This window comes from Ceratotherium simum, chromosome 35, assembly GCF_057802395.1.
Source record: "Ceratotherium simum simum isolate JZ-2026a chromosome 35, ASM5780239v1, whole genome shotgun sequence".
Lineage (NCBI taxonomy): Eukaryota > Metazoa > Chordata > Mammalia > Perissodactyla > Rhinocerotidae > Ceratotherium > Ceratotherium simum.
This window is the reverse complement of record NC_141934.1, coordinates 22,346,872-22,372,292: the sequence shown is the minus strand read 5'-3', so window position 1 is coordinate 22,372,292 and position 25,421 is coordinate 22,346,872. Positions and strand designations below refer to the sequence as shown.

Genomic DNA, 25,421 nt, shown 5'->3' with positions numbered 1-25,421 from the left:
AGCTAGAGATGATAGTTGCACAACATTGTGAATGTACTAAATACCACTGAATTGTTCACTTTAAAAGGGTCAATTTTATGTTATGTAAATTTCACCTCAATTAAAAAAAGTAAAGCAGCCAGGGTCACAGAGCTGTTTGGGGTAACTTGTGCAAGCTGTGTAACCTCTGGGCCTCCATTTCCTCACGATCCCTACAGTCATTTCCAGCTCTCATCCAGCTATTTTGTGAAAGATAAAAGGGAGCTGATATTGATTTATTTATATTGATTTTTATTAACCTTTTTTGAAAAGGAAATAAATACACATGGTAAAAAACATTTCAGTGAAATATAAATCTGGCTCCCAGTTTTGTGGCCCCAAGAAGAAATATTTATTGTGCACCTACTAAGTGCCAGGCGATGCTGATGCTGCTGGTCTGGAGGCCACACTTTGAGAACTACTGCCCTAGAAAAAATTACATTCGGTCGCTCTTTGATCCTTCCCCATGGAAACCCTCATCTCCTTAATATGAGAGGGATCAAAACTTCCTTCAGAAAAATTCGTGTTTGTTTGCTTTTTACTTTAAAATTATTTCAAACTTACAGAAGTTTTAAGACTAGTACAACCATCTCTCATATACTCTTTTTTTTTCTTTCTTTAAATTTTTATTTATTTATTTTTTCCCCCCCAAAGCCCCAGTAGATAGTTGTATGTCATAGCTGCACAGCCTTCTAGTTGCTGTATGTGGGACGTGGCCTCAGCATGGCCGGAGAGGTGGTGCGTCAGTGCGCGCCTGGGATCCGAACCCGGGCCGCCAGCAGCGGAGCACGCGCACTTAACCGCTAAGCCACGGGGCCGGCCCCTCTCATATACTCTTTACCCGGATTCATCTATTTCACATTTTTCCCCATTTGCTCTAGCATTCCTTCCTCCCCTTCTCACCTCCTATATATATTTTCTTTTTTGCTGGACCATCTATGAGTAGGTTGCAGGCATCATGCCCATTCACCTCTTAATACTTTATTGTAGTTGAACTTTTACCTTGGATATTCTCTTACGTCACCACAGTTCACTTACCAAATTCAGGAAATTTAACTTGCTGCACACTGATACAATACTTGTGGGAGATTTTGACGCTGGAAATATCTGAGCGACAGGATTATCCTGGGGAAGCAGGTGACACTTCCTGGTCCTCCTCCGCTCCCTTGGAGACCCTCGTACACTGGCTATGAACCAGGAAGGGGGCCCTCACCCAACCGCGCCGGCGCGCTCCTCTCGGGCTTCCACTGTCCAGAGCTGGGGACATACACTTGTTACTACAGCCGCCCGGCCTCTGGGGTTTTGTTGCAGCAGCCGGCGCGGACGAAGACAGTTCCCGACGTGCGCTCATTTCCGACTCCCACGGACTCCTCTCTCCAATCCCATTGCAGCGGTGGGACAAGGACAGCAGTTCTGTATGCGACCTGGCAACAGTAATGATAATGATAACAATAGTAATGGTGATAGTGATAATAATAATGATGGTTTATTTTTAAAGCTATATCAGGGCCGGCCCTGTGGCTTGGTGGTTAAGTGCGCGCGCTGCGATGCTGGTGGCCCGGGTTCGGATCCCGGGTGCGCATCGAGGCACCACTTCTCCGTTCATCCTGAGGCCGAGTCCCACATACAGCAACTAGAAGGATGTGCAGCTACGACACACAACTATCCAATGGGGCTTTGGGGGGAAAAAAAAATAAATAAAATCTTTAAAAAATAAATAAATAAATAAAATAAAGCTATATCAAAATGTCATGTACCTGTACATTTGAGGTAATCTCTGTGTCGCGCATCTTAGCTGGAAAGTGGGACTCAGTTATCAAATGAGATATTATAATTCTTTGGGAATGGTGCCCTTTCAGAATCCCATTTTCCATTTGGGCTTCAAAAGGCTACCAAGCGATGTTGTTGTTTAATGGGTATAGAGTTTCAGTTTTGCAAGATGAGAAGTTCTGGAGATTGGTTGTATAACAATGTGAATATATTTAAAACTACTGAACTGTAGACTTAGGAATGGTTAAGATGGTAAATTTGGTTATACATTTTTTACCACAATAAGAAAATAATTTTTTAAAAGGCTGCCAAGTCAGACATCTGAGAAGCTGTCCCAGGAGAGGGATGATGTTTCTGTGGCTCCCAAAGGGGAGACTTGAGCCAGTCAGCAAACAGGGAGGGAAGCACGCAGGAGTCCTCTTGCAGTGGGCAGCCCTGTGGGTGGGATGGTTCAGGCCAGGTCAAGGGAAGTGTCCCAGCGAGGCCTGAGGAGCGCCAGCAGGGATGTTGTGGAAATGCACAGCTGCACTGCGGGCACGGGGTTGGGCTTGATGATTGCTGGGGTCCCTTCCAACTCTGAGAGGCTGAAGGATTTGAGCTGAGTCAAGTTCAGCAAAGGCTAGAACTTTCCATTCACAGATTGTCCAATTTTACTATGATATATTTGAGGAACAGAAATATAGGTAAAAAAAGCCAGTGCATGCTCTCACACTATAAAAGAATATAACTGGATATGACCTTTCTGGTAGGAATCCACTGCTAAAGACATATCGAAGACAACTACTGGACAAGCGTGCAAAGCCTGTTAGGAAAGGGCACTGTCTGTAACAGCAGGAAACGTCCAACAGCTTACGTGTCCACTCAAGAAACCAGTGAGCACTCGGAGGCATTCAGAGGGGTGTGACATCACTCTGAGCGTGAAGCAGAAGGGAGACGTTTGGGGAAGGGTGTGGACCAGGAAGCACAGGGAGGGACAGGAACGCTGCTCCCTTCTGCTTCTCTCTGCAGCCTTCTCCTCTCTGCAGGCTGGTGTTCACCACGTTAACTGCCTCAGCCTGGACTACGTGACCCACACTGGCTTCACGTTCCAGTCTCGATTCCCAGGAGCCTCCGATGGGAGGCCCAGCCCGGGCCAGACGTCCATTCCTGAGCCAGTCAGCTGTGGCTGGAGGACAGGGTCACGTGGAGCTCACGTGTAGACAGGCCCACCCCATCCCCTAAGCAGGGGCTGTTGGGTGATGGGCACCCTGAAGGTGTCTACACTCACTCCTCAGTGTGGTTCAGGACCGACTGGCAGCATCTGAATCACCAGGCAGCTTCTTAGCAATGCAGAATCCCAGGTTCCACTCCACACCCAATGAATCAGCATCTGGATTTTAATAAGGTCCTCAGGGGTTGGTATGTGCATTAAAGTCGGAGAGACACTGGTTTATCTCGAGAAAGGTCAGCTGGCTCCCATTTTCTTCCTTCCTTCCTTCCCTCCCTTTCCTTATTAAAACAGCTTTATTGAGATATAATTCACCTACCATACTATTCACCCATTTAAAGTGTACAATTCAGTTTTTTTTGGTACGTTCACAGAATTGTGCATCTATCACAACAGATTTTAGAACATGTTCATTGCTCTAAAAAGAAACCTGTACTCCTTGGCTGTCATCCCCTGATCCCATCCACTCCTCCCACCCCAGCCCCTGGCGATCACTAATCTACTTTCTTTCTAGGGATTTGCCTGTTCTGGACATTTCACATGAATAGAGTCATACGGTATGTGACCTTTTGTGTCTGTCTTCTTTCCCTTAGTGTAACGTTGTCAAGATTCGTGCATGGTGCAGCATGCTTCAGTACCTCACTCCTTTTTATGGCTGAATACTATTCCACGATGTGGATATATCACGTTTCGTTTATCCATTCATCTGTTGTTTCCACTTTTTGGCTGTTATGAATCATGCTGCCAAGAACATTCCTGTACAAGCTTTTGTGTGGATATGTTTTCATTTCTCTTGGGTTAGACCTCCATTTTTGTAAAAGAAAGAAAAAATCACATAACAGAAACTCAGATGTGACTGGGCCCTACTTGGCAGCTTCTGATAGTGCCCAGTGCTAACCTTGAGACAGGACTCAGAATTTTAAATCCTTTCCAAAGCAAATAGATGCCTGAAAGCAAGCCTTATTGCAGATGTCAGGAGGGTCAAGGAGAGTGACACATCACCTGGGGCTCAGCCTGTCATCCCTGTCCTTCCCCACCCTCAGACATGCATCCTCTCCTCAAGAGCACCCCCATTCCCCAGCCCAGGGGTTTCTGTTCCTTGTTCTTCCCTCCACAGCCCTCCTCCTCCTATCTCCCTCCACTCCCCTGCCCCATCCTTCCCTAATGCACAGCAAACCAGCCAGGTACAGTCTGCACCCTCTCACACACTCCCACCTTGTCAGCAAATCAGGAACCCTTCTTGGGGAACGGTGGTGGTTGTAAATGACAAATAATTTTCCTGCCACAAACAACTGTAGTTCCTGCTAGTCTGCACATCCTTGACTATCTCACATACAACAAACACACACATTTACAAGTGCCTATAAAAACATCTGAAGAACACTAAATTGTGTGTCAATAATTAGACTTCACTTTCTCTTTCATACAATCCTTCATTAATTATTAATTACAATGAGAAGTTGGCCTTTATCCGGAATGTTTAGTAACTTCCTTTTTTTCACTTGTTCTACTATGAGCGTTTTTCATTTCAGTGCGTATAATAGGCCTCTCCCGTTCCTTTCAATGGCTACACTGTTAATGTATAAACAGATCATAAGCTATTTTTTTTTTAAAGATTTTATTTATTTTATTTTTTCCCCCCAAAGCCCCAGTAGATAGTTGTATGTCATAGCTGCACATCCTTCTAGTTGCTGTACGTGGGACTCGGCCTCAGGATGGACGGAGAAGTGGTGCCTCAATGCGCACCCGGGATCCGAACCCCGGCCACCAGCATTGCAGCGCGCGCACTTAACCACCAAGCCACAGGGCCGGCCCAGATCATAAGCTATTGAAACAACCTCCTATTAATGGATGTTCAGATTATATTACTTTTATAACCAGCAAACACAATAGGGAGATTTTCACTTTGAAAAATCATAGTTAAAAAAAGAAAACACACTATCACAACAGAAAACCAGTATTCCAGTGGGTTTCTCATGGTGATTTCCAGTTCGTTCCTGGAACTTTCACGTAACCTGGAGGCGGAGTCCCCCTGGAGTGTGAGGGTCATAGGGCCTCTGGGCGTCTGTTATTTCCATAAAATGGAGCAAAGCATCTGTGTACTGCCTGATGATGTTCCCGAGTCTCTAACTGCCCCAAGGGATTCCAGGACTTGTCCCAGCCTGAGCACAGCTTGATTGCAACTGAGCACCAGCTATCCTGTGGATCTGATAACCCCACAGCTCTTCCGAGCACTGGATCCTGGAGCTTCTCGTCCATTCTTGCTCCAGCAAACGTGTAGCTCCTTTTACTCATTACAATATCTTGTATCATCAGGGCTGGTCCCTACCCCATGTCGCCTTTGGAATGGTACTCAGAGCTCATTTCCTTTAGGACACGGGGTATCCTACCCCCAGCCCCAAGTGTATTGCTTCCTCCTTTGAACTACTTTTGTACTTACTACACACTTCTACATATTGCTATATTATGCTGTATTCGATCTGCTTCCTTCCTTAGAGTGTGAAGCCTTTGATGGTAGAGCCCAACTCTGTATCCCTAGAGCAGATGCTCAGTGAATGTGTGTTAGAATAGCTCGAAGTGATATGTAAGAAATGGTACTGGGGCATTATTGCAGGACTGCGCTATTCTAAACTCAGGAAACGTGGGCCTGGGATATGGAGGTGTGGAAAACGGACTCTCAAGGTTGAAGAGGGTGACTAAGGGAGCATGAGAACCTTGCTAGTCGAAGGATGGGTCAGAGATCAGCAGCATCGACGTCACCTGGGCCCTTGTTAGAAATGCAGAAACTCAGGCCCCAGCTCAGACCCAGTAAACGCGAATCTGCATTTGAACAAGATCTGCTGGGAATCTGTCTGCATAGCAAGGTTCTGGAAGTGCTGCACTAGAAGAGGCATGGCCAGACCTTCAGACCAACTGATTTTATTCTCATCCTGAGGAGGTGATGTGACCCCTGAGGAAGGTGCAGTAGCACATTGCAGCGACCCTCACCTCAGCTATGGCAGTGGGTGCCTGGGAGGGAAATGTAGTGGCAAGAGAATAGGGTCTGTCCTCAGTTCTAGAGTTAACTGCCGCTTAGCCAGCTGAATGAGCCAGCCCATTGCTGGGCACACAGTAGGTCCTCAGTAAATATTTTTGGATGAATTACTAAAAACTGATTGAGTCTAGTTAACCTCTTAGTTTTCATTTCCTCATCTGTAAAATGGGGATCATGATAATCATGGTGCCCACCTCCGAGGGCTGTTAGGAGGTTAATGAGATAAGAGAGGTGAAAGTTACCGTAGAGGTGTTAGTTCCTATCATGGAGTAAAGCTTGGGTTCTGTGGAGTTTTTGGAAAGGAGATATGCTGTGATTCCCCCAAAGCTGCCTGTAGTTATAAGGTGCTATGTGGCAGGCAGGTAAATGCAAACTTGGTTTCAGAGAAGAGTACTGGAAAACTGTTAACCAAAGTGGCCTCTGGTGGGGAACTGTAGGAGATTTTCACTTTCTGAATTAACTCCTACATTGTTCAACTTTTAAAAAATAATGACATACACGATGCTTTTGAAATTGGACAAGAAACCTCACTAAAGGGAAAAAAAATAGGAGGGGAGGGAGAAAGACTGCATGGTTTTCAACTGCTTTGTCGTCTCAAATCTTCAAAGGCTCCACTTGGAATGAGAGCTATCCCAAGCCACCAGGGGAAAACAGCGCGGACAGGCTTCCCTGGCAATTACTCAAGCAGATTACCGAAGATGTCAGGTGATGAAACATTTAAGACTCAGAAGTTCGCCACCCTTGTTCTAAGCACTTAGAAAATTCACCTACTAGCCTGGGTCTGCTAATACTTTAAACAGACTTTTAAGTTGTTATTAAATAATTCAGTTTAAAAAAGAAAGATCCTTTTGAGAGTAATGGGGTTATTTAAGCATCATATTGGGTTTTTTTTCTTATTTTTATTCTTATGTATAATTCACATAACGTAAAATTGACTACTAACCTTTTTTTTTTATGGCGATGAAGATTGACTCTGAGCTAACATCTATTGCCAATCTTCCTCTTTTCACTTGAGGTAGATTGTCGCTGAGCTAACACCTGTGTCCATCTTCCTCTATTTTGTATGTGGGACACCGCCACAGCACGGCTTGACGAGTGGCATGTAGGTCCCCACCTGGGATCCAAACCTGCGAACCCTGGGCTGCCGAAGAAGAGCACGTGAACTTCACTACACCACGGGGCCAGCCCCCACCACTCACCAGTTTAAAGTGTACAACTCAGTGGCATTTAGCACATCCACAATTTCGTGCAACTATTGCCTCAATCTAGTTCCAAGCCCTTCTCATCACACCACAAAGAAATTCTGCGCCCATTAAGCAGTCGCTCCCCGTACCCCTCTCCCCGGCCCCTGGCAGCCACCAGCGTGCTGCTTGTCTCTCTGGATTTGCCTGCTCTGGACATTTCATATGAACGGAATCGCACCCTATGCGGCTTTTGTGTCTGGCTTCTTTCACTGAGCATGTGTTCAAGGTTCATCCATTTTGTAGCATGAATCAGTACTCCACCCCTTTCTATGGTTGAATAATAGCCATTATATGCATAGACCATATTTTGTTTATCCATTCACCTGTTGATGGCCATGTGGGTTGCTTCCACCTTTTGGCTATTGTGAATAGTGCTGCTGTGAACATTTGTATACAAGTATTTGTTTGAATACCTATTTCAGTTCTTTGGGCTATATATCTAGGATGGAATTGCTGGATCATATGGTAATTCTACATTTAACTTTTTTTTGGTGAGGAAGATCAGCCCTGAGCTAACATCCATGCTAATCCTCCTCTTTTTGCTGAGGAAGACCAGCTCTGAGCTAACATCTATTGCCAATCCTCCTTTTTTTTTCCCCCAAAGCCCCAGTAGATAGTTGTATGTCATAGCTGCACATCCTTTTTTTTTTTTTTTTTAAGATTTTATTTATTTTTTCCCCCCAAAGCCCCAGTAGATAGTTGTATGTCATAGCTGCACATCCTTCCAGTTGCTGTATGTGGGACTCGGCCTCAGGATGGACGGAGAAGCGGTGCCTCGATGCGCACCCGGGATCCAAACCCGGGCCACCAGCATTGCAGCGCGTGCACTTAACCACCAAGCCACAGGGCCGGCCCAGGATCACTGTTCTTATTTGTATTAGGTAGCACAGGCAAAGCTGCTATAACAAAAAGACTCAAATATGTAAAAGCTCAATAAAATACAGGTTTATTTTTTTTTCTCATGTAACAGTCCTGGGTGTAAGATTAGGTCGATGGGGCAGAGTTCTCCTCCACCCAGTAATGTTCCATCTTGAGGCCTTGCATTCACCAGAAGCTGGTCATCATCTTCCAACTGGCAGAGTAAATAAGACTACCTGCTGACGGATTTTCTGGGCCAAGCCAGGAAACTATGCACATCTCTTCTGCACACTTTCCACTGGGGAGAGCATAGGCACATAGCCACACCTACTTTAAGGGGGCTGAGGAATGTACAGTAGGCATATAGCCAACAAAGAGGACAACTATGTCTGCACCACAATATATATCCAATTACTTATTTGACTTATCTTTTGGTCTATGGCACAAGAACCTGAAATTAACCTGGATGGAAAAAGAACTCTGGATTCCCCCCCAACCCTCATCCTCATCAATGTTTGATTCACTGAATGGCACCATCACTCATCCAATTGCTTAAATTAAGCCAGAAACCTTGAAGTTATTCTCAATTCATTTCTTATTCTCACCTTCCTTCAGGAAGTTGAATCCTTCAGGAAGTCCTGTCAACTCTACCTCCAAAACATATCATAAATCCATCTACTCTCTCTCTACTGCCACCTCCTCAGTTCAAACATCATCATAATTTCTCATCTGGATTATTCCAATAGCCTCTTAATAGCTCTCCATGTCTCCACTCTTGCTTGCCCATATTTCATTCTCTATACAGCAGTGATCTTTTAAAATATAACTTTGATCACATCACTCTTCAGTGATGGCTTAGAATAAAATCCAAAGTCCTTACCATGACCCCTAAGGGTGTATATGATACAGCCCTGCCCACCTCTCCAACCTCCTCCTTTATCACTCTCTCTTCCTTCTCACTCTGCTCCAGCTACAATGACCTTCTTGCTGCTCCTGGAACACATTCAGCTTATTTCCACCTTAAGACTTTTGCACTTGCTGTTCCCAATGCCCAGAAATCTCTTCAAATTTCCAATAGACCGCTCCTTCTCATTCCTCAGAGGTCTCAGCTTCAATGTTACCTCCTGGGAGACCTTCCCTGATCATCTAACGGAAAAAAGTCCCCTCATCCAGTTACTCTCTTACCTCAGCATCTTGTTTCACTTTCTTCTCAGCATCTACAAACTCTGTTTTTCCCTGTTTATTTTCTGCTTCCCTTTCCTGAAAGTAAGATCCATGAGCAAGTACCGTGTCTAGTTCCTAGTGTTTCCCCAGTGTCGAGAAGGCCTGGCACATACTGGTGACCAGTAAACAAGTGAATGAATGAAGAACCACCAAGAGGTGATCAGCCCAAAGCCCCCGCAAGGCAGGCTGTTGGTGCAGAGTAAGGAGCACAACCCTGGGTTCCGATTCCGCCTTGACCACGTCTCAGCTGCGCGCAAGCGAGCTGGGCTCTCTGAGCCTCAGTTACCTAATCTGTAACGGGGGATAAGAACATACTCACCTCACAGAGCCAAATGCCTACTTTGTAAAGAAAGGAACTGATGGAGGATAAGAGCTTCACATAAAATTAACGCTCCGTATTCATAACCATTAGCGCTATTATTATACATAATTCTGTTCTCTTACTGCAGGACCCTCCCGGGGCCTGTTTCCTTTTCTCTATCACGCGCTGACAGCTCCGGCTCCCTCCCGCAGAGTGTTTCCGGCGGCATCAATCTCCTCTTCCGCTCGGGGAGGAAAAAAAGGAGCGCGAGCACTTCCGCAACCAGTTCCTGGAGCCCGGCGGAGATCTCTAAAGGCCCCGCCCCGCCGGGCCCGCCCCGTGACGTCATCGACGCGGCGCCAGCGCTGCGTAGGGCCCCGCGGGCCTGTCCTGGGCGTGGCGCACCTTGGGGAGGCCCTGGCGGGCGCCTGCAAATCAACTGCGTGGTTCGGGGGCGGCCCGGAAACCCCAGCGGACGGCGGCGAGGGTCGCGTGGAGCCGTGGGGGCACGGAGTCGGGCGGCAGGAGGGGCGGCCCCGAGCTCAGGCGGGGCACAGCGCCGGCGGGCGGGCGGCTGGCGGGGCTGCCCGGCGCGGGTGTCCCGGCGATGTGTGGCGCTGAAGCGGCAGCGGGTTCGGCCTCGGCTTCGCGGCGGTGCCGGCGGCGGAGGCGGAGGCGCAGGCTCCTCCTCAGGACCTGGCGAGCCAGGGCCTAATAGGCGGCCCCGCGAGGCCCCTGCAGAGCGCCCCGGACCGGGGCCCTCCCCGCCTCGCCCTGCCCCGGGAGCCTGCCTCCCCGGCCGGGGATGAGGCCGGGAGGCGGCGGCGCGGGGCCCAGCACAAAGGCTCTCCGGGGGCCGCCGCCGCCGCCAGCCTAAAGCCACCCGCCGAAGCCGAGCCGGCTCCGGGGCCCTCATCCCCGCCGGTCCCCGGGGGCGGCCACTGCCCGTCTTCCCGAGGCCCAAGGGCCCGAGCGCCGAGCCCCTTGCTCCCTCGGCCGCGGTGGGACCGGGCAGCTGCGCAGCCTCCACCGCTCCCGGCCGTAGGGGCCTCTCGGAGCATGTCGGAGGAGAGCGACATGGAGAAAGCCATCAAGGTAAGGGGGAGATGCCCCCTTCCTCCCCGCTTTGTCCCTGTGGCATTCCTCTCGGCTCCAGCCTCAGAAAGCGCAGAGAACTTCAGTGAGATTCCAGCGACTCCCGGGTTTCGGTCTTCCCCGGATTCCGCGGACTGCGTTGTACAGCCCTGGGGCGAAGGGTCTGTGTAGGGAGGGATGTTCGAATCCCTCGTACTTCCCTGGTTAAAGCGGGAGGTGCTTGCGCTTAGCTAGAAGGGAAGGTGAGTGGCGTTGAGGTACTTGATGTGAGTGGGACGGAGAGGGCCCTAGTACTCGACTTTGGATCACTGCCCAAGTGCCGCCAGCATTTGCTTCCGGATGATCTGCTGCAACAGCACTGGGAGAGTTGGACTTTACCCGTCGCTCCCCATTTGTTTGAAACTAGCCTGGAAATCTGCAGTTTCAGGAGGTGGTTCGCCTTCTTACAAAACCTGTCCTTTGGCAAATAGGTGGTTCTCACTTTTCCTGTGTTCCCCTTCCCTTTTCCTCTTTCCGCTTCCCTCTCCCAGGGAGCATTGAGTTTAGGAACAGCTAACTGTGTCCTGTGATTTACTGCTCTGTTAACCAAAAGAAAAGCAAATATGTGTGTTCCAAAATTATCTAAATAAAATGACAAGTTTCTAAAACCTGTTTTTCACTCCTTTTTTAACAGGCATACTTTGAGGCGCCAAGGTACTAAATCAAAGTTATCTAGCTGTAGCTAGGAAATCAGAATCTTATATAAATTGAACACTGAAGTTTAAAGTTTGATATGCATTATTTAGTTATTTTGCAGTGTTAGTCAACTCAGTGCATTTCAGAATTTCATTTTCTCTTGAGGGACAGGCATCCATTGGCAACTTGGGGTTATTTTCCTCTTCGAGACACAATCACTATTACCAGTAACTAATTAAGAACTTACACTTCTAACAATTTCTTGGGTAGTAAAGTTTATAGAAATCATTCCAAAGAAACTTCACGTTTTAAAGGAGGCATCAAAATATACACATTAAGGAAGATCAAATTTTATTTTATTTTTCTTTTTGTGAGGAAGATCAGCCCTGAGCTAACATCTGTGCCAATCCTCTTTTTGCTGAGGAAGACTGGCCTGGGGCTAACATCCGTACCTATCTTCCTCCACTTTACGTGGGATGCTGCCACAGCATGGCCTGACAAGCGGTGCGGAAGTGCGCACCCGGGATCCGAACCCCCGTCCGCCAGCAGGGGAGCTTGCACACTTAACCATTATGCCACGGGACCAGCCCAAGGAAGATAAAATTTTAAATAATAGAAATAAAGATTCTAAAAGACTGCTTTGATATATCCATTTTTTTCTTTTGGTTTGGATTTTATTGGTACAGGGTCATGAATTGTTGCCTAAAGTTGTATGACTGGGTTGTGAAGTAAAGCATATGGGCAGATTTTTAAATTCAAATATTGTCTGCTTTGTGCCAAGTGCTGTCTTAGGCACTACTGGTGCAAAGCCAGACTCCTAGATGTCCCTGCTCTCGTGGAGGTTATATTCTAGGTGGTGGAATTAGGTAATAAACATTGTCACGTGGTTATCATTAAGGAGTATAAAAAGGGTGGGGAATACTATTTTAGGAAGGATAGTCAGGGAGGGCTTCTCTGAGGAGGTGACATGTAGAGCTCTGAAGGGAATGAGTGAGCAAACTTCCACTGTCTCAGGGAAGAATATTACACGCAGTGGGAACAGCAAGTACAGAGGCCCTGAGGTAGGTGCAGGTCTTGTGTGATCCAGGAATAGCAAGGTGGCTGGAATGCAGTGGGTCAGTGTAGAATATATTAGGTAATGGGAAGCCAGAGCACATAGGGCCTTGTAGACCATTCTAAGAACTTTGGCCTTGACCCCGAGTAGAAGGGGAACTTGGGGAGAGTTTTGAGCAGAAGAAGGACATAGTTCTAGTGGGCAAATATATAAATGGGGAGGCAATGTTAATTAGCAGTTACAATAGTTTCTCTAGGTAGACTAATGGGTTGAAATCTCAGCCTTGCCATTCATTAGCTGTGTCCTTAAGTCATTTCACTTCTCTGTCCCTTAATCTCCTCATCCATAGAAGGGGGATAAAAACACTCCCCAGCTCATAGGATGTTTTTGAGGATTTAGTAAGCAAATATATCTAAATGTGCTTACAACAATGCCTAACTTTTAGTAAGAGCTCGTTGAATATTAGCATATAGCAAATTAAGAGGGGTTTAGAAAGAGTGGTAGTTTTCTTCACTTGTTCACTCTCCTCCAACCTCATTTTCATAAATTTTTTTTTTTTTTTTAGCTTTTCACATGCTTGATAGGTCATTAGTGACTCTTCCTACTAATTTGGGTGTGTCCAGCCAATACAAATTAGTGAAGTTGAAAATATCTGATTTGACAACCAGTACTGACTAGGATATTCCCTTGGAAGCAAGACTCATCACATCAAATAAAACTTTAGGTCTGTGGTATTGTGTTGTATTAATTGTTTTGCTTTTTGGAGGCCGTCCCTCAAATGTGAGAACTGAGATCTCTAGAGTTCAGCTGGAAAAGCTGTTTTCCTGGGCTCTAATCACAGCACTTAAACTTCTGCTGCCTGACTACCTGAGTGAGAGTGGGCTGATTGGACTTGAAGATCTCATCCTATTACTCTTAACAAGATATTAGGATAAGGTCAAATGGCTACAGCCGTAGGCTCTGTCTTCTCATTTCTGTCTCTGCTCCCATAGCCTCATGACTTCACTATTCCCAAGACACTTAGCTAAACCTGGAGAATGAGTATTTGAGATTAGGGATTGTCTTACATATTTGTTTTCTATTGTATATGGTAGAGTTCTTAATATTTGATGAACTTAGTGAAAATTCATTTCCTTGGTTTTAAAAACATTTTTTTAAATTGCAGTATAATTTACATACCATAAAATTCACCCACTGGAAGTGTATAATTTTTAGTAAATTTATAGAGTTGTGCAAGTATCATCACAATCCAGTTTTAGAATATTTCCATCTCGCCTAGAAAGTTTCTTCTGCCTCTGTAGTCAGCTTCTATTCCCATTCCCCCCTCCCCCAGAAAACCATTGATCTGCTTTCTGTCACTATAGTTTTGCCTTCTCTAGAAATTCCAAATTAAAGAAATTGTATAATATGTAGCCTTATGTGTTTGGCTTCTTTTACATATCATAATACTTTTGAGGTTCATCCATGTTGGTGCATGCATTAGTAGTTCATTCCTTTTTATTACTGAGTAATCTTTTTATTTTTTATCCATCCCCAGTCAGTGGACATTTAGAATGTTTCCAGTTTTTAGCTATTATGAATAAAATGATAAATAAAACTTGTCTGTACAAGTTTTTGTGTGAATATTTTAATTTCTTCTGGGCAAATACCTAGGTGTGGAATTACTGGGTAGTATGCTCAGTTAAGTTTATGTTTAAGAAACATTTCAGTTTTTAAGAAACTGAAACTTTTCCAAAGTGGCTTTATCATTATTAGTTCCCACCAGTAGTGTTTGAGGGTTCTAGTTTTTTTTACCCTCTTCACAAATATTTGGTATTGTTAGGCTTTCTATCTTAGCCATTTTAGTGGTATCTCATTGTGGTTTTAATTTTCATTTCCCTACTGACTGATGCTGTTGAGCATCTTTTCATGTGCTTATTTGCCATTCGTGTATTTTTTTCTGGTGAACTGTATAAAAATCTTTTGCCCATTTTTAAATTGAGTTTCTCTTATTGAGTTGTAAGAGTTCTTTATAAACTCTGAATAAAAGTCATTTATCAGATATATGATCTACAAATATTTTTTCCCAATCTGTGTTTTATCTTTTTTAATGGTCTCTTTTGAAAAGCAAAACATTTAAACTTTGATGAAGTCCAGTTTATCAAAGTTTTTTCTTTTATGGATTGTGCTTTTGGTGTCATAGCTAAGAAATATTTGTCTAGTCTAAGGTCACAAGATTTTTCTCCTATGTTTTCTTCTAGATAGTTTTAGTACTTTCATTTAGGTCTAATATCCATTTGAATTAACTTTTGTGTTTGGTATGATATAAAGGTCTAAAGTTTTGTTTGTTTGTCTTTAATATGGATATCCAGTTGTTTCAGGACCATTTGTTCCAAACACTGTCTTTTGCCCATTGAATTATTTTGGTACCTTTGTTGATAATCAATTGATCATAAGTGTATGAGTTTATTTCTGGATTCTCTGTTATGTTCCATTCATCATTATGACTATCCTTATGCCAGTACCACACTTGATTTGACTACTGAAGCTTTTTAAAAATTTTTTGTTTATTGCAGTAACATTGGTTTATAACATTGTATAAATTTCAGGTGTGCATCATTATACTTATGTTTCTGTATAGATTACATCATGTTCACCACCCAAATACTAATTAGAACCCATCACCACACACTTGTGCCGAATTATCCCTTTCGCCCTCCTCCCTCCCTCCTTCCCCTCTGGTAACCACCAATCCAATCTCTGTCTCTATGTGTTTGTTTGTTGTTGTTATTATCTACTACTTAATGAAGCTTTATAGTGAGTTTTCAAATTGGGTAGTGTGAGAACCAACTTGGTTCTTTTTCAAAATTAAGTTGGGGAAGTTCTTTGTATTCCCAAATAAATTTTAGAATCAGCTTATCAATTTCTACAAAAAAGTGTGCTGGGATTTTGACAGATTCCACTGAATCTATAGATCAATTTGGGAACAGTTGCCATCTTAACAATATGATCTTCTAATCCATGAACATAGTATAGCTCTCTATTTCTTTAGGGCTTCTCTCATTTCTCTTAGCAATGTGTTGTAGTTTTTGGTGTACAGATCTTGCACTTTTTTTGATAAATTTATTTCTAAATATTTTATTTTTTTGATGCTATTAAGAATGGAATTTTTGTTTTCTTAATTTCATTTTTTTGGATTGTTACTAGTGTATAGAAATATAGTTGATTTCTGTATTCTGATTTTGTGTTTTGCATCTTTACTACATTTGCTTATGCTAGATTTTTTTTGGTAGGTTCTTTAGGATTTTGTACATATAAAAATTGTGTCTTCACCAAATACAGTTTTACTTCTTCCTTTACCGTATGTATGCTTTTAATTTCTTGCCTTATTCCATGGGTAGAACCTCAGGTACAATGCTGAATGAAAGTGGCAAAAGTGGACATCTTGCCTTGTTCCTGATCTCAGGGAGGAAGCATTTAAAGACTTATCACTAAGTAAGTTTTTTTTTTTTTTTTTAGATACCCTTTGTCAAATTGAGGAGTTTCCTTCTATTCCTTGTTTGCTGAGAGTTTTTATCAGGAATAGGTGTTAAGCTTTTGTTATATGTTTTTTCTTCATCTATTGAGTTGATGAAATGGTTTTTGTTCTTTATTCTTAATGTGGTATACAGATCTTCCTCATCTTACGATGGGGATACGTCCTGATAAATCCTTCATAAGTTGAAAATATCGTAAGTTGAAAATGCATTTAATACACCTAACCTACTGAACACCATAGCTTAGCCTAGCCTACTTTAAATGCACTCAGAACACTTACATTAGCCTACAGTTGAGCAAAATCATCTAACACAAAGCCTATATTATCATAAAGTGTTGAATATCTCATGTAATTTATTGAATACTGTACTGAAAGTGAAAAACAGAATGGTTGTATGGGTACAGAATGGTTGTAAGTGTATCGTTGTTTACCCTTGTGATCACATAGCTGACTGGGAGCTGCGGCTCGCTGCTGCTGCCCAGCATCACAAGAGAGTATTGTACCACATATCACTAGCCTAGGAAAAGATCAAAATTCAAAGTTTGAAGTACGGTTTCTACTGAATGCATATCGCTTTTGCACCATCGTAAAGTCAAAAAGTCTTAAGTTGAAACATCGTAAGTTGGGGACCATCTATACAGTTAATTGATTTTCAGATATTAAACCAATCTTGCATTCTTGGTATAAACTGCACTTAGTCCGATGTAAAATCATTCTTATATGTTTCTGTATTCGGTTTCCTAAGGATTTTTGCATCTGTATTCATGAGAGATACAGGTCTGTAGTTTTCTTGTGATGCCTTTAACTTGGGTATAAGGGTACTACTAGCCTTACAGAATGAGTTGGGTACTAAACCCTCTTCTATTTTGTGGAAGAGTTTGTAGAGGATTGGTATTATTTCATTAAATCAATAGTTCTCAACAGGGGGTGATTTTTGCCTCTCATGAGACATTTGGCAGCGTTTGGAGAAATTTTTGATTGTCAACACTGGTAGAGATACCCTCTAATGGGTAGAGGAGAGGAATGCTATTGAACATCCTACCAATGCACAGGACAACCTTACAACAAAGAACTATCTGGTTCAAAATGTCAGTGATACTGAGGTTGAGAAACTGTGCTTTAAATATTTGGTATAATTCCCCACTGAAGCCTTGTGGGGCTAGACTTTGCTTTGTGGGAAGATTTTTTATTTATTAATTCAGTTTCTTATAGGTCTGTTCAGATTTTCTATTTCTTCTTGAGTCAGTTTTGGTAATTTATGTCTCTCTAGGAATTTGTCCATATCATCTAGTAGTCTCATTTGTTGGCATAAAGTTGTTTATGGTATTCCCTTGTAATGAATGCTTTGATTCCTCTCAGTTCGACTGTGATGTCCCTTCTTTCATTTGTAATATTAATAATTTATGTTTTTTTCTCTTTCCCAGTTGAGCTTTCAAAGAATCAACTTTTGGTTTTCAATGATTTTTCTGTATTCTATTTTATTGATTTCTGCTGTAGTTTTTTATGAGCTCCTTCTTTCTGCTTGCTCTGAGTATAGTTTGTTCTTCTTTCTCTAGTGTTTCAAGGTAGAAGCTTAGGTTATTGATTTGTGATCTTTCTTTCTTGTGTAGGCATGTATAGCTATAAATTTCCATCTAAACACTGCTTTAGCTACATCTCCTAAATTTTGGCATATTGTGTTTTCATTTTCATTCAGATCAAAATATTTTCTAATTTCCCTTGTTATTTCTTCTTTGGCCCATTCGTTATTTAGGAGTGTGTTACTTAATTTCTAAATATTTGTCAATTTTCTTCTTTTGATTTATAGCTTAATTCCATTGTGGTTAGAAAACTTTATATAATTTCAATTTTTAAAAATTTTTTGAGACTTATGATCTAGCATTGGCTTATCCTGGAGAATATTCTATGTGCACTTGGGAAGAATGTATATTTCCCTGTTGTTGGATGGAGTGTTCTATAGATGTCAGTTAGGTCAAGTTGGTTGATAGTGTTGTCTCGTACATCCTTGCTGATTTTCTGTCTAGTTTTTCTTTCTGTCAAGAGCGGGGGTACTGAATGTCCAACTATTATTTTTGAATTGTCTTATTTTCCCCTTAAATTTTGTCAATTTTTGCTTCATGTATTTTTGGACTCTGTTGTTAGGTGGATGCAATATATGTTTATAATGATCATATCTTCCTGATGAAGATATGATAAGAGGCACATAAAAAGTGCCTCTCTGGGCCGGCCCTGTGGCTTGGTGGTTAAGTGCGCGCGCTGCAATGCTGGTGGCCCGGGTTCGGATCCCGGGTGCGCATCGAGGCACCACTTCTCCGTCCATCCTGAGGCCGCGTCCCACATACAGCAACTAGAAGGATGTGCAGCTATGACATACAACTATCTACTGGGGCTTTGGAGGGAAAAAATAAAATAAATAAAATCTTTAAAAAAAAAAAAAATGCCTCTCTTTCTCTAACATCTTTTAAAGTCTATGTCTGTTGTCAGTGTAGCTACTCCAGCTCTCTTATGGTTACTTATGGGTGTATCTTTTTCCATTCTTTTAATTTTTTTTTCATCTTTTTTTGTTGTACTAAAATACACGTAACAAAATTTACCATCTTAACCATTTTTAAGTGTATATCGTTCAGTGGTATTAAATATATTCATAACATTGTGCTACCATCACCAACCATCCATCTCGATAACTCTTTTGATCTTGTGAAACTGAAACTCTATCCTCATTGAGCTGTAACTCCACATTGCCTCCTTCCCCCTAGGCCCTAGCAACCAGCATTCTACTTTCTGTCTTTATACTTTTGACTACTGTAAGTACCTCATATAAGTGGAATCATATGGTATTTGTCTTTTTGTGACTGGCTTATTTCACTTGGTATAATATTTTTAAGGTTCATCCATATTGTAGCATTTCCTCCCTTTTTAAGGCTGAATAATATTCCATTGTATGTATATACCACATTTTACTTATCGATTCGTCCATCATGTTTTAGCTATTGTGAATAGTGCTGCTGTGAACATGGATGTACAAATATCTCTTCAAGATCTTGCTATCAGTTCTTTTTTTTTTTTTTAAGATATGACCACATTTGTACCCCAAGCCAGAGAGGCAGGTCGTATGGGCTACTTCATTTGTACCTCCAGGGTCTCAGGTGCCACACTGCCATCTGACCGTTTTTTTTTTTTGAGGAAGATTGGCCCTGAGCTAACATCTGTTGCCAATCTTCCTCTTTTTCTTTTTTTCTCTTCAAAGCCCCAGTACATAGTTGTATATCCTACTTGTATATCCTTCTAGTTCTTCTGTGTGGGATGCCACCTCAGCATGGCTTGATGAGCCGTGAGTAAGTCCGTGCCCAGGATCCAAACTGGTGAACCCCGGGCCGCCGAAGCAGAACGTGCAAACTTAACCGCTACGCCACTGGGCTGGCCCCCCTGCTATCAGTTCTTTTGGTTATATACCCAGAAGTGGAATTGCTGGATCATATGGTAATTCTATTTTTAATTTTTTTGAGGAACCACCATACTGTATTCCACAGTAGCTGTACCATTGTAGAGTCCCACTAATAGTGCACAAGGGTCCAGTTTATCCATATCCTCTCCAACACTTGTTATTTTCTGTTTTTTTGATAGTAACCATCCCAATGGGTGTGAGGTGGTATCTCATTGGAGTTTTGATTTACATTTTCTTCATGATTAGTGATGTTGAGCATCTTTTCACGTGTTTATTGGTCATTCGTTTATTTTTGGAGAAATGTCTATTCAAGTCCTTTGTCTTTTTTTTTTTTTTTAATGAGGAAGATTGGCCCTGGGCTAACAACCGTGCCCATATCGCTCTACTTTACATGGGATGCTGCCACAGCATGGCTTGACAAGCGGTGCATTGGTCAGCGCCAGGGATCCGAACCTGCGAACCCTGGGCTGCCAAAGCGGAGCGTGTGAACTTAACCGCTAAGCCACCGGGCCATCCCCCTTTGTCCATTTTTTGAATTGGGTTGATTGGGGGTTTTGTTGTTGAGTTTTAGGAGTTCTCTATATATTCTGGATATTAATCCCTTATCAGGTGTATGATTTGCGAATATTTCTTCCCATTTTCTAGGTTGCCTTTTTACTCTGTCAATAGTGTTTTTTGATGCACAAAATTTTAAAATTTTCATGAAGTCCATTTTGTTTATTTTTTCTTTTGTTGCCTCTGCCTTTAGTGTCATATCCAAGAAATCATTGTCAAATCCAATGTTGTGAAACTCTTGCCCTATGTTTTCTTCTAAGAGTACATTTAGGTTTTTGATCCATTTTGAGTTAATTTTTGTATATGGTGTTAAGTAAGGGTTCATCTTCATTCTTTTTTTTTTTTGTGAGGAAGATCAGCCCTGAGCTAACATCTGCCAATCCTCCTCTTTTTTTTTTTTTTTTTTTTGCTGAGGAAGACTGGCCCTGGGCTAACATCCGTGCCCATCTTCCTCCACTTTATATGGGACGCCGCCGCAGCATGGCTTGACAAGCGGTGTGTCAATGTGTGCCCAGGATCCGAACCGACGAACCCCCGGCTGCTGCAGTGGAGCATGTGCACCTAACTGCTTGCGCCACCGGGCCGGACTCTCAACTTCATTCTGTTGCATGTATGTGGATGTCCAGTTTTCCCAGCACCAGATGTTGAAATCCTTTTATTTTTTTTAATTTTTTTATTTTTTAAAGATTTTGTTTATTTATTCCCCCCCCCCCAAAGCCCCAGTAGATAGTTGTATGTCTTAGCTGCACATCCTTCTAGTTGCTGTATGTGGGACACGGCCTCAGCATGGCCGGAAGAAGCTGTGTGTCGGTGCGCACCCGGGATCCGAACCCGGGCCGCCAGCAGTGGAGCGCGCACACTTAACCGCTAAACCACGGGGCCGGCCCAGAATCCTTTTATTTTTAATTTGTTTGCATCTTTGAATCTAAAGTGTCTCTTTTAGATAGCATATAGTTGGATCTTTCTTTTTAATCCAGTAAATATTATTTTTTTGCTATATTATTTTTAATTTTATTATTTTTATATTTGTTATAAATATGTTTATTTTATTTACTTATTATTTTGTCAGTATTATTATTTACAAAAATAGGCAATGGATGGATTTGCCTGTGGGTTGTAATTTGCTGCCCCTGGTCTAGAAGGATTCTCAAGAATTCATTCCGTATATCTATATCCTTATTAATTGAAAGCAATGTATATATTTCTTTAGCAGAACCCAGTCAATGTGGACTACTTTTAAGTAGTCCATAATTTCCTTTAGTAAAGTGTTTTAATTGACCCATGCCTTCCTACCTTCTCCTTTGTCATTAAAATACGTGAGAAAATATGCCATCTACACATAGAAGAGTTGACAGTGTGCGAGTGTTACTTCTCTTGCCCAGCTGGGCTTAGTGAAGCCTTAGCACTGGTTAGTGTTTATGGCACCATCAACAAAAGTGCGAGAATTAAAACTGGAAAAGAGGGTAAGAGGTGTAAGAAAAATGGGGTTCAGAAATCAGGGCTGTAGAGAGGTCTGTTAGTACCTCTCTTACCTTCTGCAAAACCAAGTGTCAAAACTCCAGTCAGAGGCTCTACAAGTTCAACTATCTTCGCTGTCCTTGAGGTAGATTACCATCTTAATAAGCAGCAGTACAGTGAAGAATTTGTTGTAACATTATGTTCACATCCCAGGAACTGAGCATATGAACAGTCCTTTGATATGATTATAACAATTCCATAGAACAAATCTCTGTTTCCATTGAGTCTCCTATGAGTGTATGTTTTCATTAGAGTTGAGGAGAGGAGAGGAGAGGTTTGGCAAATGATTTGCCTCTACCATGAAGCTGAGACCGTGTTCCAACTCCCTCTTTCCCAATCCTGTATTCCTCTCAGAATTCTCAGACACTTCTAAATCCAACAGGCCAGGCAGTGGAAACATGAAGGAGGTAGACAGGTTAAATGTGTAGGTTTGAATTCTGTTTAGGAGGCGGTGAGTGGAGACAGAGCCTGGGGAACTCCCTGATTGGGCAAGATTTGTCCCTAATCTTCATGCCGGGGCCTGGGCGGTTACCCTCAATAGCCAGAATGGTGCTGGAGAAGAGGCCAAAGCCATAGATTCTAGTCTTGTTAGTGCTTGTAACTCACTGTGTAACCTTGACAAGCTCCTTATCCTCGATGTACAGTTTTTCAGAAGTGAGTTTGTGTAATGATCTTGCTGGTCTCTCCCAAATCAATATCAATATCACTCCATCATCAGGCTTTAGTCCACCTTTCTAGTCATTCATTCCAGAGTTATTGAGCATTTACTATATGATGAGAACCTTTATCATGACCTGGGCAGCAGAAAGGTGTGGAGAGGAACACTATTCTAAGTTTGTTTTATACACTTGCATATTCATTGGGCAGAAGCTCGGTTTTTATCTCTGAACTTAGTCTGGTGTCTAGCATATACTAACTGCTCAATAAGTGTGTGTTACATGGACAAATATCCTATTCTCATACACTAGGAATCAGGATTCTAGTGCCAAATATGGTCTATCAGATTTTCATTGCAACAAAACAATTTGAAAGTCGCATGAGTTTTGGCCTAATTTTTCAAGATCTGCAGGTGGTTTCCTGTTCTACCTGTGGAACTCTGAAAAATGAATTTTAGCTTATACATTTCAATATATAGTTTTTGTGCCTAAAAGCATATGGCAACAAAAACTCAACATACAGTGACTAGACAGGAATTCCATAAAAACTTGCATAAAACTATAGAGGCTCTATCTGGGACTACTGAAAGCTATTGAAAACTATTTAAAAAAAAACTATTGAAAACTACAGAAAATACAGTTATGCAATGAATGTCACAGAATATCTTTGTACTCAAAGTGGTGCTGTTGAAAATTAGATAAATTTACTACTATTTTATTTGCACTTTTAAGTCTCAATTTATTTGGTTATTCCAAAAATTTGATTAACTTGTTCAAGGATATAGGCCTCTATATCATAGCAGCATATATCAGACCAGTCTTTCTGAAATCTCAGAAAACCCACTTGACCATTTTAGCAAATAAGTATTCAGTAGTAAGCATTTTGAGAGAATATCTTCCCCCTACACTCCAAAAAACCCCCCAAAAACCCCACATTGTCTACTCAAATGGACCTTGTAGATGAGCTGAAGAATTTCTTTTTATCCTAAAGTTTTTGCTGTTCCTTATGTTAAAAAACAATGCCTAACCTAGTCATTTAGACAAAATGTCTAATTATAAAGCCCTACAGAACACAAAGCTCTGCTTATCAGATTGTCTCAGAAGATGAGATGTTGAGTGATAAATTCTTCTGTTGTCCCATGTCTGCTTAATTATTCAGCTTTTTTTTGGCTGAGGAAGATTCGCCCTGAGCTAACATCTGCTGCCAATCTTTCTCTTTTTTCACTTGAGGGAGATTCACTCTGAGCTGACATCTGTGCCGGTCTTCCTCTGTTTTGTATGTGGGTCGCTGCCACAGCATGGCTGACGAGTGGAGTAAGTCCATGCCCAGGACCCAAACTCACGAACCCGGGCCACCAAAGCAGAGTGTATGGAACTTGAACCACTTGGCCAGGGGGCCGGCCCCTATTCAGCTTTTTAATTGGAGAATCATTCTCTGCCCCCTCCCTTTTTTATTTTAATAGGAAACCTCCATTTTAGAGGAATACAATATCAATTGGACTCAGAAGCTGGGAGCTGGAATTAGTGGTCCAGTTAGGTAAGAAACCTATGTGCAAATTATGACAAAATTGCTCTGAAAAGGGCCATTTGAAATACATCTTAAATTAGAAGCATCAGCTATGCCAGATTTGTAAAATAGCCTAAATTTAACAAGTGGAGGTATTTATGATAGGCTTTTCCTCCTCCATTTAGAAATATATTTAAGTGACCGAGTCACATGGTCTGTGATAGACTCATTTAAGATGTCAATACTGTGGAGATGCTGTGAGAGTCACCTGTAGCCAGCAGAGGCCATTATTTCTTTCTTGGCCAGCCTCCAGTTGATTTCATGTGGCTCAGGATCTGAGGCCTGTGAAGGGTGGGTGAGATGCTTCTCTGCCTTTCCACCTGCTAGCCCTGGGGGCAAGTTTATTCTGATGAACCTGGATATATTCTTGTTTAGAAGGACAATTTTCAAAGAACAAATTTGTTAAATTAGTTTTCACTGTAACATAGATGATTTCTGATTGAATTTTTTCTCCAAATCTAGAGTCTGTGTGAAGAAATCTACCCAAGAACGGTTTGCACTGAAAATTCTTTTTGATCGTCCAAAAGCTAGAAATGAGGTATGGTCCTTTATTGCCTTGACTTGCTTAAATATTTGAAGTGCCTAAGAATTATTCTTTTTATAAGTAAGGCAGCTTCCTGGAGAGAATGCAGAGATGCACAAAGAGTTTTATGTCCACACTTATCCCTTTTCCCTATTCAAGTTATCATCATAAAGCAGTCTTCTGTCTATCAGTACCAAAGGCTGTTAGTCTTATTTCCCTTCAACCACCTCTTGCTCTTTTTCACTTAATGTGATTCTTGTACCCTGAAGTTTTCAGGTTTACTTCAGCTTTTGCTTATTGGAAAAGGTCCTTGAAGAGTGGAGATAAAATAGTACAAAGAGGGTCTGGTGAAGCATCTTGAAAGTGTGCTGGCGGGCTGGCCCCGTGGCTTAGCGGTTAAGTGCACATGCTCTACTGCTGGCAGCCCGGGTTCGGATCCCGGGCGTGCACCAACGCACCACTTCTCCGGCCATGCTGAGGCCGCGTCCCACATGCAGCAACTAGAAGGATGTGCAGCTATGACATAAAACTATCTACTGGGGCTTTGGGGGGGGGAAATAAATAAATAAATCTTAAAAAAAAAAAAAAAGAAAGTGTGCTGGCTGCACGGGGGCTCTGAGGATGGGTTTCTAGTTTTTAAAAATAGACATTGTGTCAGATTATCTGGATGTGGTGATGACATGTTAACAACATGTGCAGTGAACAACTTATTCTTTTGCTTAGAGATATATGAATAATTTCTGAAATAAAATGAATTATTTGCCAAATTTTTCATTTGCTAATAGATAGGACAGTAGAAAGTAAATCTGTTGTTGAGGTTTTATTCATGGAAAGAGCATTAAGGAGATAATCTGTATATGAAAAAAAATTTTTTTTTTTACATAATTCCAAGTGATAAAGTTTTTTTTACTGTAATAGTTTATCCCCTTGTGCCTAGTGTGGTCAGTTTTGGGGGGAAGTTTGGAGAGAAAATGTTGGCATCCCCTATGTACAGAAGCATTTCCTCTGTTCTCTTTAAGGTACGTCTGCACATGATGTGTGCCACACACTCAAATATAGTTCAAATTATTGAAGTGTTTGCTAACAGTGTACAGTTTCCTCATGAGTCCAGCCCCAGGTAAGACTGCACAGGGTCATCATCACATGCCCATCTCTCCATA

The 25,421-nt window shown here is 42.3% G+C and overlaps 2 protein-coding genes across 4 annotated transcripts in view; one reads left to right on the top strand and one right to left on the bottom strand.

Annotated features, from left to right (window-relative positions):
* Positions 1-9,795: 9,795 nt before the first annotated feature.
* LOC147912473 (uncharacterized) lies at positions 9,796-10,572 on the bottom strand. The gene has a single exon (XM_087423596.1). It carries the CDS (start codon positions 10,570-10,572, stop codon positions 9,796-9,798), a length of 777 nt encoding a protein of 258 aa, XP_087279722.1.
* MAPKAPK5 (MAPK activated protein kinase 5) overlaps positions 10,544-25,421 on the top strand; it is a 39,819-nt gene continuing 24,941 nt past the window's right edge. The window contains exons 1-5 of one of the 3 annotated variants that reach the window (XM_087424208.1): positions 10,686-10,751; positions 15,861-15,954; positions 23,635-23,708; positions 24,201-24,276; positions 25,281-25,378. In XM_087424208.1, coding sequence (XP_087280334.1) covers positions 25,293-25,378 — 86 coding nt within the window. In that variant the 5' untranslated portion in view covers positions 10,686-10,751; positions 15,861-15,954; positions 23,635-23,708; positions 24,201-24,276; positions 25,281-25,292. Of the gene's footprint in view, positions 10,752-15,860; positions 15,955-23,634; positions 23,709-24,200; positions 24,277-25,280; positions 25,379-25,421 lie in introns of all 3 variants that reach the window. The other 2 variants (XM_014787104.2, XM_004429972.3) reach the window with 2 other exon arrangements.

Coding starts and splice junctions, on each gene's coding strand:
- LOC147912473 (XM_087423596.1), bottom strand. CDS start 10,572: ATGAGGGCCCCGGAGCCGGCTCGGCTTCGGCGGGTGGCTTTAGGCTGG.